At 39.0% G+C, this 15,218-nt stretch overlaps 2 protein-coding genes across 4 annotated transcripts in view; one reads left to right on the top strand and one right to left on the bottom strand.

Annotated features, from left to right (window-relative positions):
• The window catches only part of insyn2b (inhibitory synaptic factor family member 2B), a 33,473-nt gene extending 18,971 nt beyond the window's left edge, over positions 1 to 14,502 (top strand). Inside the window, exons 1-3 of one of the 3 annotated variants that reach the window (XM_015025132.1) lie at positions 3,469 to 5,390; positions 8,720 to 8,794; positions 13,533 to 14,502. In XM_015025132.1, coding sequence (XP_014880618.1) covers positions 3,847 to 5,390; positions 8,720 to 8,794; positions 13,533 to 13,716 — 1,803 coding nt within the window. In that variant the 5' untranslated portion in view covers positions 3,469 to 3,846 and the 3' untranslated portion in view covers positions 13,717 to 14,502. Of the gene's footprint in view, positions 1 to 3,147; positions 5,391 to 8,719; positions 8,795 to 13,532 lie in introns of those variants that run through there. The other 2 variants (XM_015025160.1, XM_015025139.1) reach the window with 2 other exon arrangements.
• Positions 1 to 15,218, bottom strand: part of dock2 (dedicator of cytokinesis 2) — a 113,846-nt gene that overhangs the window by 45,456 nt on the left and 53,172 nt on the right. The window lies entirely within an intron of this gene.

Here is a 15,218-nt window from a genome sequence, read left to right on the forward strand (position 1 = left end):
AATAAAGTGCCTATTGTCATTCTGTTCAACAGCATGGAGACACCAGGCTTTCAAATGAGTCTCTAGAAATCACGACGAGGCGTTGGTATGGAAGGATGCGTGCACGTCTCTGATTCTGAATACATAAGAACAATTAGAGTATCTCGTTGCAGTCAGAGAGTTAGGTGATGTCAATTAATCAAAAAATATTTGTAATTACTGTTGACTGAAAGACCTCAAAAACTTCCTGAGGTTATTTGTGCTCCCCTTACGACAATGTTTGTATTGTAAATATTTAAAATGAATGACCTGGTTTCTAGGTGTGTGTTTTTTTTTTTTTTGCTTTTTTTCTGAGTGATTGTATAAGGTTTTATTATTTTACTAACTTTTTAATAACTGAAATCCTCAATCTGTTTTTATACTTTTGACTTTAATTGAACAGAATGTAAAAAAACCCCACTATGATATGTAAAAAACATATTTTGACAGAGATTTCTTAACCTTATTGCAAAACTTAAGCAGATTTACATCTATTAATATATGCATAATTAGATAATGTCCCTGCCACTTTCATTATTTTAAAAATGTAACACCGCCAAGCATCAATTTCTGTCTTAGGTTTTAAAATATTACACTGCTTCCTTATGAGCTCTGTAACCTGAGCATCTCTGCTGCAATGTTTCCCACTGTTGCATAAAACAAGCTATTTTCTTATTTCGCAGGGTGCGCCGGCAAATTTTAACATCAAACATTGCCTGTTTGAGATATTGTTGGGATACTGAAACACTGATGGTCGAACCCAGAAATCCATAAACATTCACACAAATATTGCATCCTGTTCAAGTTATCTACAGTAAGACTAAGACGCCGCAGCACAGATTTGCAAGGTTGAATTTCAAATGACTCCAAACAAATAAGCAGTTTGAGCTCTCCTTCGACTTTATAATAATGTCTGAGGGAGGTTAATATATAAATAACCAAACAATGCCTCTAAGTTTCTGCTTCTGAGATCGTTGCTTTTGAAGTTGGACAAAATGTAATACATCTGAGTCCCTTTTCTTCTTTAGCTCTCATCATATGTTTCCATCTGTCTGTTCCCACCACTCTTCATCTCAACTGATCCTTCTGTTCTTCTCAAACTCTTAAAGTTGTGCTCATAATTTTGGGAAATGCAATTGATGTGTTTTTATTACTTTATCTTCCAGCACTTCGATTAAACTAATAATATAGCAGCTATTAATTTTCCATTTCCTCTAACAACACAGCTCCCCAGTTTAAGGAGGAATCAACAAATCTCTTCTGCATATCATTATTAAATCATAATGTGCCAAAGCAACTCTTGTCTTCATGAAAAGATTACCCTTGGTGGAAAAAAACATCTCAAAAGTACTAAAAGCCAGACAATTTGGATAACTGTGGTTTACTGTTACAGTCAACCATAATTTAGCCTTTCACAAAAGAAAAAAAAAAAGAGAGAGAGTTCACTTTCCAAAGTGACATCTTTACCATGTCAACCATACATTTATAAATGTAACAATTCCAAACTTAATATTTATTTCACAAGTTAAATAGTTACAAACTAAATATTTAGGTCTCTATGTAGCTCCTCTTCAAGAGCAATCTTCTCAAAAAGAGAATATTTTTCCTGAACTAAGAAAGTCCTTTTACAACTTCTGACTCAACAACATCTTGTCTGGTATTATTTCTCTCTCTCTCGGTTGATCTCCTTTCTTGTCTTTTACAAATGTGTGCATAGTGCCAGGTGCTGTGCAAAAGATCCTTCTTGAATCCTCATTTTCTTGGCAAACATAGACTTTCAGAACATTTAAGTAAATGTTCTGAAAGTATGCTCAGTCCTAGTGACCCTAATGCTGAGCAAAGCTCGATATGCAATGATCCAAAGAGACGCACAACATGGGGGATTTGTTTTCTATCATAAATTTGAATACATCTTGAATGTAATAAGGATTTTATTTTATACAGAGTCAGAAAACTGATGTTCTAAATTGCCAATTATACTAAGAGCTAAATTTGTCTAACACCATGATTCAATTAACCCAAATGAAAGCTCCCGAAACAATTAGGTTTCAATCACTATCCAATGCTCTTAAATACAGAACCAATTCAATATGGACAGTCAAATGACCTCCATTTGTTTTCTCAATTAGTTTATGGTAAGAAAGCTAATATATTTTATCCAGTTCTGTTATGCAATGTGGCCCCACACAAATCTGAGTTACCTTTCTGAAATCTGCAATAATTCATATTGTTAGCTCCCTAAATGCAGTTTTTAAATAATCAATCTTCCTGCATAGCTGGCCAATTGGCTACACTGTTGCCTTGTAGCAAAAGAGGTCCTGGGTTCAAACCCTGGCCTGGGGACTTTCTGTATGGAGTTTGCATGTTCTACTGGCACCTATGTGACTGTGGGATAGGGACCAGCTGTCCTACGACCCAGAGGGGATGAGCAGGTATAGATAATGGATGAAAGGATGGAAGGTTGCTGAACACAAACACAAATATAGTTTGGATATCTAATGTTTGCTTTTTTCGGCCTGAACAAAGTAAAAAAAAAAAAACATTTGGGATTTAAACTGACCACACTATTGTGAAAAAGAGGATCCAGAAACATTGACCACTGCTTATGAACTCCAGCTGATGGTTATGGTGACTTTAATCTATACCTCAGTGGGTGTTATGCTGCTGTAAGTACTGACTACTCTAAAGATAAATTAATTTTCTCTCAATCCTTTGTTTTACTCGTATCAGAAAGGCAAAGGAAACCTATATAAGACTGAAACCCAGTCAACTCTATCATAACAACACATTTTGGGGGTTCCTAAACAGACAGTTCCCTATCCTTGACTATTCCAGATTACCCTTTTTTTTCCCCATAAACACCACATAAATATTTTAAGGTACAACTTCAGCCATAAAAATAAATATTGAAGCTCTATTCCCTATTTATTTTAATCTTTATAATTTAACTAATAATTGATAAAACAAGGATTAAGAAAAACATACTCATACTCACTTATTCCCATTAGGTCATGAACACCAAAACACACAAATAAATTTACATGGACAGGAACACAGGCAGGGGATGATTGTGAGTCTCTTATTTTCTAATCCATATTTGTTGTCATGTATTGCAAGTAGCACACGACTCACCATGTGATAAAAGACTGCATCTATAGGAAAATGTCAGATTTATGAAGGAATCAAGCGTGTTTGTAACCACTGTAACTTTTGAAGTATTCCAAGAAAATCTACACGTTTTCTCAAATTAAATGTAAAAATTTAAAACTGTAAATGCAGTCCTCCTCCTCGGTTATAAGAACCCGATAGACTTCTATTGATCTGGTCAGTGGGAGCATTCGGACGTAGATGACGCTTTTATGTGGTGCTTAATGTGCCTAATGCCTATATCTTCTGGCCAGTCTTACCATTCTATTACCTCTGTCCTTTCTTTTATTTCGCTCATTTATTTCCCTTCTCTCTCTCTTTCTCTCTCTTTCTTTTCTGCTTAGAACTAATCAGGAATGCCCAGAGAAGCCATCGCCTGCAGGCCATTGGTCAGAAAGTGAGAAAGACCCTGACAGAGATGTCCACTCAGAGTTGACTAAACTTCGAAGGAGATCAATAATGAAAGAATCCCCAGAGTTTATTGGATATTGAATTCCTGTCAACAACTTCTATACGGAGCTCTTTTCTTCTGCCACTGCAACACTCGGATTTATTTTGGTAAACAAAAGCTGGAACGTCTTTCCTTTCTGTTGGATATAACCTTGCAGAGGCTGGCTGATGTCATCGCTTGCCTCCATCCCTTTCAGCTCCTCTGGGGGCTGAGCCAACCTACAGAGGAGCATGGGCAGGAGAGTGGCGGATCCAACTAATCCGGTGCCTGCGCTGGGAGTTCCTCTGGCTGGGGGGCGATGGGGTCCACTTTGCAGCATTGGGGTGCAGACATCTCCCAGACTGCGGACTCTACCCTCTATCAAACGACACGGCAGCCAACAGACCACAACGCATCAGTCCCTCACCATGGCGACAGAACAAGCACTGGCAGCGGACACAGGAGGAGCTATCAGAAGTGACAGCAAGAGCCTGCCGGTGTCCAAAGAGACGTCTCAGAACGAAATCAACAGCCTTACGCAGGACGACATGGGGTCACAAGGGTCGGGCAGTGGAGTTTATTGCCAGATCAGGACTATACAAACAAACCCCAAGGACAAAAAAGATAAAAGGACAACTCGGTATATAAATGGGAGTGTCGTAGCCTCAGATTTGGTGGAAGGAGTTTGCAGTGAATCAACAGAAAGCAAGGAGCCAACCCAGGAAAAGAGAAGGGTGCAATCTCTGCGAGGGGAAGGCCACCGCTCGGTGTTAAAGACAGCAAGTGTTTGTTCAGCTGCACACGCCACCACCACACCTCGGCCCTGTCGGACAATGGCAACCTCACCGCAACGTCTTTGTGTGACGTGTGGGAGGAGACGGTCGCAGATTACGCAGTGCACAGGTGCATGTCGCAGGAGAGCAGTCAATCAAATAACGGCAAGTCAAACTTTACCTAATCCACCACGGAAAACATCTGTAGCCCCCGCCCAGTCGAGAAAAGCCTCTGCTGCTCTGAGTTCTCAGTCTTGCTCCAAAAGCACAGACAGAGCCAACCCACTGCAGGCCACATCAGGAAAGGCTTCTCAAATACCCCAGCTGTCCCACACCATGCCAAAAACACACAGTTCACAGTTCAACCACACAGCACATACTCATAACCAAACAAAAGACTCAAAGCTGCAGACAAGGCCACATTCAGCAGACTTTACCTGTTATAAGGACTCAGCCACGCAAACATCAGAAACACACACACACTCCAACACAGACAGAACGACAGCACTCACACAAAACGCAGAGGCGAGCCGACCTCATCCAACAAACAAACAAAATCACAATCAGGGTCAAATCCAGAAAATTGATGAATCAGTCTGCAACATTTCTAAGTCTCAAATGCCTTCCCCTCTCAGTGACTCAAAATCCAGCAGCACCCCACCACTCCCACCAAAACACTCTTCTATGGCGGCCCATTCTAAACCGACCACACCTGCAGCACACACCAAAAACGAAGAGGCCACGAAGTCACCCAAGCAATCCACGGATCGTGCGAAACTCAAGGACACAAGGCTGAAGAGCAAATCGTTTGACGACAACACTCTGCCTTGTAAGACTCACATGAAAGCACAATGTAATGGGGCACCAGGGGGACTTGTAGATGGACAGGCAGTGAATGTGCCACCTGGGCTGGAGAGGCAGCTACAAAACGTGGAAGAGAACCTTCTGTCCAATCAGGAGAAGATTAAAGTGCTGCTCAATGTGATTCAAGACCTGGAGAAGAGCAAAGCTTTAAGCGAAGGGTGAGTGGAATGAGGCTTTAAAAATACACAGCAAGGAGAAGGGGGAGATAAGGAAAATAAAAAAAAGGTTAAAAAGAAGAGCAAAAGGAAATAGAGGGCAAAAATGCATAAAGATTGGGCAATAAAAAAGAAAGGGGAAAAAAGGAAGAGATGGAGTCAATAATAGAGAAAAAGAAAAAAATGAAAGGAATTCACTGCAAGAGTGAGTGCTCAAGTAGGAGTGGGGAAGAGTGATAAAAGAGTAAATATAGGAGGCACAGATATTGTCGAGGGAGAGCAAAAGTCTGAGAAGAGAGTATGTTTGACTTTTTATGGCAATATATACTGTCAGGCTTTCAAGTTTTTGTAATAGCTTTTAAAATTTTAGGTCTGTAGAGAATAGTCAATGTGTGTGTGTGTGTGTGTGTGTGTGTGTGTAGGTGTGTGTGTGTGTAGGTGTGTGTGTGTATGTGTATGCACATGCACAAACTAAATGTGTGACGCAATCCTGCAGAATTACTTCCTTGTTTATCTTTAGTCAATATTAGCATCCTTACTTCTCCCTTGTTCTTTCCTTTTATTCACCATTTAGAGCAGCAGCCACAGCTCAACAATGATTCCCCGGCAAAGCGTAATAATCCCTTCCTGTTTATCTGCAAATTCTTGATCCCTGCTGTTCAAATTGCTTCATGCAATTTGTTTATCTTCCACCTCAACATTTTAACTCCATTCTTAGTCTCAGTTCTGTCCTCATCTGCATTTTTTTTTTCCACAGTTCCACATATGAAGCACATCTCTGTCTCAAAGCTGTGAATAACTTTACTTCTAATCGATTTAGCCTCTTTACCATCTGCCATAGGATAGAATGAGAATTTATTGAGTTACAATTGGCTACCACTTATATCGGAAGATGAAATTTAGACACCGAATTATGTACATTCATTGAGCAAATTGTGTGTTCCATGAATTGTTCAGCTCTGTTCACCTGTGTGTCATTTGCATAGCACTCTTACCACGGTGCTTTAAAAAAAGAAGCAGATTTACCTTGAGGGAATCAGTCTCTATTTTGACAGATCACTCCTCTACGTAAATCTACATTTGGTTCTGACCAATCTTCTTCGCATATCATCAACTGCTGAAGTGGCTACATCTTCACCTTTACGTGTACTTAGGCCTTTTTCATTGCATGTCCTTCTGGTTAACAGATGGGTTTCTCCCAAGACTAATCCTTATAAGATTACCCTGCAATTAATGATTAAGCTGCACAATAAGACTCCTAAACCTAGTGTTTAAGCTGTCTTGCCCTGTCTAATATCATGAATCGGTGCACTTCGGTGTGTGTGTGTGTGTGTGTGTGTGTGTGTGTGTGCGTGTGTGTGTGTGTGTGTGTGTGTGTGTGTGTGTGTGTGTGTGTATTCGGTTAAATTTGAGATTAGCAGGCAGACTGAGACAGAACGATGGGAGCCAGTGGGATACAAAAGGGGGGGAATTGTGAGACAGATAGACACGAACAACCGAGCAGAACCACCATGTTGGAGGGTCTGTGTCTATCTGTTGCAGCACCAGCAGTGACAGCACTGCAAGTGGACTGCTGTGATAAAAGCGTCATTTGAGCTTAAAGGTTACTGCTGTGTTCTGCTTCATGTACTATTTTCTTTCCGAAAGCAAATACTTCAGTGCCGATGCCTTTGATAAAAGGTTGTTGGGAGGAAAAATGATGCCAGTGATGCCGTTTCTCGCAAAATAACTGTAATTAAAATGTCAATTTTATGAACATAAATCAGCTACTCTTTCATCTAATCAGTTCAACCAAAGGCCAACCAAAGCATCTCAGCAAAACAAAGTCCTTTAATTACACGGCGGTGATCATCAGTTTAACAAATTCTCACACTCTATGCCTCTGTGTCCTTGTTTACACTTAGTAACAGAGTTTGTGTGATATTTAAATACTTTTTAGGTTTAATTCTTTGATTTTGTATTTCTTTTAGATTGATCTAACAACTTTAAAACAAAAAATAAAATCAAGATCTGCATTTTATAATTGTGCCATTTGTTAATGTTGAGACAAGATCTACCAATATTCTCCAAGTTAGAGTGCCTAGACCTATCATCCCATTGTTTTCAGTTATTTAATAATTCCAGTTATATTGCCAATGCATTAAATATTATCATAGGAAGCAATAAGAACTAGGACATGAGCAGACTTGACAATGCAACTCTTACTAGTGATGATGAATTAATGAAAAATGATCATAATAGCATAACCTACTTCCTACCACCATCACCAGTTTGTTCATCTGCAATGCATTAAAAGACAGCATAAAGAAATGCAGCGTTAGGTTTTTATAAGTTACACGATTGGCACCACGGTCCAACCAATGGAGCAAATGACCCAACCAACCACCCCCCCATTTTAAACACTGCAGAACTTTGCAGCGAGTCACATTATGTAGCTGGAGATTGCTTAGACCATTCAGGTCTGCAACGTGTGAAGGCATGAAGGAATCCTGCTGTAAATATCTGTTGCAGAGCATGACAGGGGGGTGAAAAGTGTGGACTGTGGGAGGGGATTGCAGCTATGCAATTTTTCAAACTTTTCTGATACTATAGCATATGTGACATAATCACAGCTAACACAGGCTGCCACATATATTTTAGAACATGCCAAAATATAAAATGGTCTGAACAATACATAAATGACACACAAAGAGCCACTGCCACAAAATTAATTGTTTTACCAGTGACGTGGCACTATTGTTATTTTCTTTAACACTGTGACAGTCTGCACTGATGAAAATTTACTCACCTCAACATTCTGTATGCTTGAAGTGACTAAAGTAGCAAAACAGCTGTCCCTTTATGCTAAACTGACCAGCTAATAATTGCTTTACCACACAAAGGCAATCAGACAGTTTGAGTGCTAAACGTTTAGCCCTAAATGGTTACTATTGAAATTTGCACAACAGATATTGCATTTCTTAAAATAGTTAGCACAAACTACAAGCGTAGTTTATAACCTACAAAAGTGTGGGACTTTCTCACAATGGATCGCTCATTCATCAAAAGCACCTGTTCATGTAGGTGAAAGTGTCAGTGTCAACAATATGATAGTCAAAAAGCTTCATCATGTTTTCATTGTGACAATTGATTCATTATGTTTTCCACTTAAAAAAACGTTTTAGCAGTGACATCACTTGAAAATACTCAAGATGGCGCTAGACACTATAGTCTAAACTTAAATAGGAAAACACTGCAGGAAAAACTTCTTTTTTTTATCATTGTCAAACACAGCATGCTTCATGGTTCTTTTTCCATGTGTTTATGTGTGTTGACATGTGTTGTTTCTGCAGTCGCAGCTCATACAGAACTGGCCAAGACATAAACAACTGCCCCACCTGCCAGAAGACAGCCTGCATCATTTACAGGTAACCGATACAAATCAATGAACTGACCGTATATTACATCCCAAGGACAGATAACTCAAAATTACCTGAAAGTTTTCATTTTAGCTTTTTAATTCTTCACTACGCGTCTCTCTCCAGTGTCTCATTGCATTCCTATGACTAATTACGTTTTAATTTTCAGATACAGGAAAAAAGAAAGTTACGAGTTCACTAAAGTGCTACTCAATGAATGCAGCTTGCATTCATTTTTAATTAGAGGGAGATACTTTATCCAGAAAAACGAGTTTTGTGGATAAAGGCAAAATATGGAGGGATATAATAGATGCATCTTTCCATCTACAGCCACAAAATATGTAACTGAACTCTCAGCTAGCAAAGTAATATAATTATTCTATGTAATTTCTCAAGCTGCTCATTAACATCTTCTGTGTTTTGATATCCCTTCACCTCCAGCAAATCTTACATTTCATTCATATGTTTTTATAAAGAACATTATTCCACCTGTTCATCTTTGGGGAACTCTTGACACCAATATATTTACAGAATCACAGCAGGATTGAGACAAATGCACGTAGTTTGCAATCAAAAGAACAATTTACTTGCAGGCCTGGATTCCCTTTACAGCATAAATTATCTTTGTGTTTTTACAAAGTTGCTTTATCTATTTTATTATGTGCCTAACCCTGTGGGCAAAGGCACGTGTCTGAGCACTTTGGCTTCTGTATTGTATTTGATTTTGTAAACCATTTACTTCAGGACAGCACAGGTCGTTTTTCTTACATTTATTTTCCTTTTCCAAAATAGCTTCTTTATCTTTGATTTCTTTTCTCTGTTCATACTTTGCTTTATTCATTTTGATCTTTAGTTGCACCGGAACCCTTTTCCCAATGAGTCATAATTAGCAATAGAGAGATGGACAGTTATATGATATGGATATATAATTAGAAATGCGAGCTACATTAGATAAAACATACTTGACCTTGGAGAATTTGTAAATGAATTACTTGGTGATAAAATAATGGTTTAATTAGCATTAAATCTAATTGAAACCATTAACTTCTCCAAGACAGCTACAGCTTAGGTTTCTTTTTTTCCCCCCCATCAAACATAAAAGTATATTTTGCTGGCTTAATTTCCTCAACCAAGACAGAACATTTAAGTATCAGAAAAACTAACCAACATCTTTCGAACATAAATTAGGATGTGACTGCACTTTAAATGACACATTTCATTGAAATGGAAAACGCACAAAAAGCTTTTGTATGCATTTTCACAGACGGTGAAATGGTAATAAATTTGATAAAACCGCATAAAAAGGTCAGGAAAACAGCTCTTAGGAAACTGCTAAATGCACTGAGCGCACAGTTGGTCCACTTAAGAGAATATTGAAAAAATAAATAAATATGACATAAGAAATTACTGCTTAAAAACACAACAAAATGTGGTTGTTATGTCTGCTTAGCTGATCGGTCTGTCTCAAAACTTCCACTATAAGTGTTGAACATATGTAGTATTAAGCAGGTGAGTTCCACTTCGCTTGTAGACACACAAATTTAAAGTATGTAAACGCTGATCAATTCAAGAAAGAGACAAGTCAGAACATATGAAAAATACTGCCGTATGCCCAATGATCATTTTTTCCTTGGTATTCATTATTATTGTGCTTTCTTCTTCAGAGAAAGAAACACGCCTCCTTATTTTAGAAAAGCGAAATGTGCAATTTCTTTGAGAAGACAGTAGCAGCTTTATTAAAGCTAGGGAATTCAGAGCAAAAAGGAAAGTACATAGCAGAATAAACCTGCAAGCAGAAAATAACTTGTGTTTGGGACATCCATCTATATGATTTGCATTGGGCAAAAATAGGGCTTTGACATGGACTAAAGGAGATCATTTACAGCTGTCAGTCCTTATGAATCTTTATGATGTGAGGAAAAAAAATGTTAGAAACAACCAATCTCACCGATAGCATAAATACACATGTAATATATACAAGCTCTTCTGCAAACCTACCAATCAAAGTTTTACTATCACTTTCTTCTTCCTCTTCAGCAGCAAAGTACTGCGGAAACATAAATTATGTATGATTGCCATACACCCGAAGCATAAACCTGTAACCAAACTGCTAAATCTTTAAGAATTCCCCAGTATTCCTCAAGCAACACGACATTTAAGATTAGAATATTACATCAGACCAAAAAAAAACCCTGTCAATTCACCAATATAAGCTTAATTAAATTTATGTTTAATACCCGTCTAAGTATTTTTTTCCCCTAAATGTTCTCTGGAACTGACAAGCAAAGCTCGATGAAAGGCATATTCTAATTTAATAAGTACGACTGTAAAGAAGGAAGACACGTTAGAGGTTTAACAATAAATCCACCTCACAAAATGAAACATTAGATAGTATAGTGTGACCGCTGTAAAGAGGAGATGCAACTTCAGCCAAATTTACTTAAGAACTAAAAATCCTCCGTTTACTTAAACATAATAAAGCTTTCATGAATCACAATGAATGTTTTAAATGATCTCTGTGCAGTGGAATGTAACTAATTTAGCAGGGGTCTGGTGGTGGTCATGGTGTCTATATCCTTAAAAAACACTCCGAAACAGCTCTTTATGGAAACCATAGGTGTTTTTGCCCTGCAGGCTGACCCGGCTGCAGTAGGCCCCGCCCTATTGTACTCCAACCCTGGTTGCGTTTGGATTAAGCAGAGTTGGCGCCCCGAAAGTGGTCAGGGATGGTCAAATCAAATTAATTCCTGCTGAAGTTCCTGAGGCAGTCTCACAACTTCTCCTCCTGTTTGCCGATTGGCCCGGTCACAAACCCAGAGACAGTTCGAGTCAAGGGGAGAAAGTAAAGAACGTGCTGCAAGCAGGATTTATTTTTCAAGTGGCGCTACACAGGAAGTCAATGGCCAGGCTACCGTCTCGCTATGAAGTCACGCAACATCAGCTCCTACATAACATGTACTTCTCTAGATGATCTAAAACATTCAAATGTTGAAATTTGTCAGTGTTACCATTAATGGAGGTTTTAACGTTGTTAGGACTGATTAAATGGACAAACTGACCCACTGCCAAAGCAGTTTTTTCAGGACAAAACAAGACTGATGATTTGGAAACCAGAAATGCCAATTAAAGGAGTATTATAATCATAAAGAACTAAAAGTTCAAGTTTTCCTCTTTTTCCTGTGTCAAATGAAAGCATGACACCCTCCTCAATTTTTAAAGAATCTAAAGAGTTTCTTAGTTTAGAGTCAAATAATCACAACAAGCTAAAGGACTAATGTTACAATTAGCATGATTTGTCAATTCCTTTTATGCAAGCATATGTTGTAGCAAAGGAACTGGCAGATCTTGACCAGTTTCATCCAGTTTACTATTTCTGTACAGCACTTGTGGAACACAGTGGGTTTCTAGAGGTTTTGTACTGCATAAGAATAAATGGTTTAATTTCTGAACAGCAAAACGACTCATGATATAGTGTGGCCAACTAAATGTTGGTCTGACGATGCACTTCCTGTACTGTGTGTGGTATATCATCCATGAATAGTATCTGTGTGTATTGGAAGTCTGGATATTGTAGATATCAATTTTTATACAGACATCTCACTTCCTCTGTGCCCAGTAGAGCTTTAACTTCTTCTTCTACTAAATTATTCCTCCTTCCTAACTCAATCACTAAGTTCTGTTTAAGGTGAGCTTTTGCTTGTCCATATCTCTGTTAGCGCTTGTGCTCCTCGATTTATTTTGTTACCTATTCTGCAGTGGGTTTTGATTTTATTTACTCCACATTACCTATGGTACACATCCCACAGCATCACTTTTCCTCATTACTTAGCTGTGGGACGACACACATACCGTTTACCGTACATGCTGTTCAGCAGAGCAGCACGACTCTGCCTTTATGCTGAGTGTTTCTCAGAGGGTATTTGTGTTGTGGCATTCGGATATAGGAAGAGGGAAGGATGGTTAGTTGTATCTGCTCTCTCTGCCTCATCATGTGCCTCATTAACTCCAGATGCCAGGCCCCATTCAGCTCCACCCCTTTAATCCGGCTCAGCACACAGCCGCCCACACACAAACACCGTCGCCAAAATGGAGCTGGAAGCTCATAGACTACTACATTATGACCTGCAGCAATGGACACATCAGAGAAAGAGCGTGCAAGAGAGAGACCGGCGAGGGGAGGGGGAATGAGAGCATAGAAAAAGAAGGCCAAGAGGGTCTGCTTTGAACACTTCTGAAGAGCAAAGAAGTTCCTCCCTTACTCCGTCCTTAAGCTCCTCCATTGTGCAAATGTCCCCCTCTTCTCTTTTTGCAGTCCCCCTTTTCATTCTCCTCCCACTCTCACCTCACCAGTCTGTGATCTACTGGTGCATGAAGTGCAGAAGAATACTCTGGACGTGAAATGAGTGCTGAGTTAAGACCTGCACACGGGTGTGTGCAGAAGGTGCATACATCCTTATGTTAAAGGCACCGTATGATTTCAAATACAATTTGCAACCCCTTTTAGCGCACCGTCAGCATTTTGCCGCCATATTTTCAACTCACAAAGGCTCTCTCTTACTTTGCTGTTTTACGTCTCTTAATATCTCTTATTTAATCTTTTTCATTATGCCACAGTTTAACTACAAAATAATTTTCTGAGAAATAAATTCAGCTTGAATACACCAAATCCTCAAAATGTAACCTTTTCTTTTTTTTTTCCTTCTTTTCTCCTCCTTCCTTTCCCATTTTCTCCGTCTCCCTCCTCCAGCGTGGAGCATGATTTCCGACAGCAGGAGGGACGCTTCCAAGGGGTGATTGAAGCCCTCAAGGGTGAATACGATGTGCCTGCCCCAACTCAGACCAAGCCCACGCCAGCTCCATTGTCGTCCAGCCGCCCAAGCACCAAGGCACGTGTCAAGAAACTGCGCAAGAAGTGTTTCTGGTGGCTCTAAGAGTCATGGAAATCACAAACATCTTTCTGGGCAGCAGGTGTATAAGGGAACTGGTTATATATATATAAATATATATGTGAACCAAAATATTCTGCTGCAGAGGAAAGCAACTTTTTTCATATGGATGTGCTGAGAGTTTTATCAGATTCAGACTGAAATGTTCTTTCCAACAGTTTCCATGTAAATTGATTTTTTTTCCCTCCACAGCTGCTCATCCTAAGGCCTGACAGAGTCTAATGGTAACAATGCAGATGAATAAACAGAGATGGAAAGGAAACTAGATTGCAATAGCCACGGAGATTTTTCCTCAGCCACAGAGGATGACTGCTTGGGATAGTAATAAAAGGACTTCATGGGATAATTTCTCAACTACTAACTTGCAATTAGAGTAAGGATGCTGTTTTTCAAACCAAAGCCGTAGAGGATAATTAAGAAAGACATGGGCACCTCTGACATCAAACGGCTTGACTGGCCGACTGAACGCACGGACAGACCAATGGGCTGTCGCAGCAATAAGCAGAAGACTTGACGTTAATCCAAGGAATTAAAGCGCCTGGAATATTCATTTGGAAGTTCTGAAATGTGAATGTAGCAACACTTGAATCACTGGAGGCATGTCGTCGAACGCGAGCCGACGACCCATCTGGAAACGGAGCGCTTGCTCAGTGGATCAACAGCATGATGGAAAATGCACCCAGAATACATTAAGAGACAATGTGATAGGTAGTTGTTGAAAGACTGACTGACAAGTCTGTGTCAGATAATAAAAAAAAAAAAAAATCTGTCAACACTGGCTGACAGAGTGATTGATTCTCTCTCTCTCTTATTTCTCATCCAAAATGGAAATTTGTTCTGCAAACTCAATTTCTTTTCCAAGGAGTTTCACAAACTGTGCATACAAATCCTTGCACAGAAACGGGTTCGTGAGCACCGACTTACACCTCCAACAAACCACACAGGAAATAACTTCCCCACATGTGCATGCATAAAGTCCATATTTATTCCACTTCCGATCCACACCATCAATCACTTTGCTTTTAAAACCTAGCCAGCATTAATAATGTAGAGCCGTATCATTATTTATTTAATTGGAGCCAATTTGCTGCCACTGATTTAAGATTAAGAGTCAAATTAAATGTCGAGGTCTGAATTTTCCTGAATTACTTAACTTGCACAAAAGGAGTATCTGTTTATGCATTTCAATGTTTCTCAAAATTTGTAAGACTTTGTAGGTGGTTAAACTTTCCATGTTAAATTTGGAGGTTGTTCTTTTTTTTTTTTTTTTTTTTTTGAGTTTATGACATACTCCGTAATATCACAATCTACCTAGGAAGAAACACATACAGTAGTAAAATCCTCAAAAGCTCTGTGTTGTTTTATCCTCTGTCATGAATGTAAAAACAGGGCTAATTTTTTTTTTTTTTTTTTTTTTTTTTTTTTTTTTTTTTTTTTTTTTTTTTTTTCTACCCAAACTTAATTTTATACACCTCATTTCCCCCCCC

This window comes from Poecilia latipinna, unplaced genomic scaffold (genome assembly GCF_001443285.1).
Source record: "Poecilia latipinna isolate Pla-1442-1.1 unplaced genomic scaffold, P_latipinna-1.0 Scaffold95, whole genome shotgun sequence".
In the NCBI taxonomy this organism is placed as follows: domain Eukaryota; kingdom Metazoa; phylum Chordata; class Actinopteri; order Cyprinodontiformes; family Poeciliidae; genus Poecilia; species Poecilia latipinna.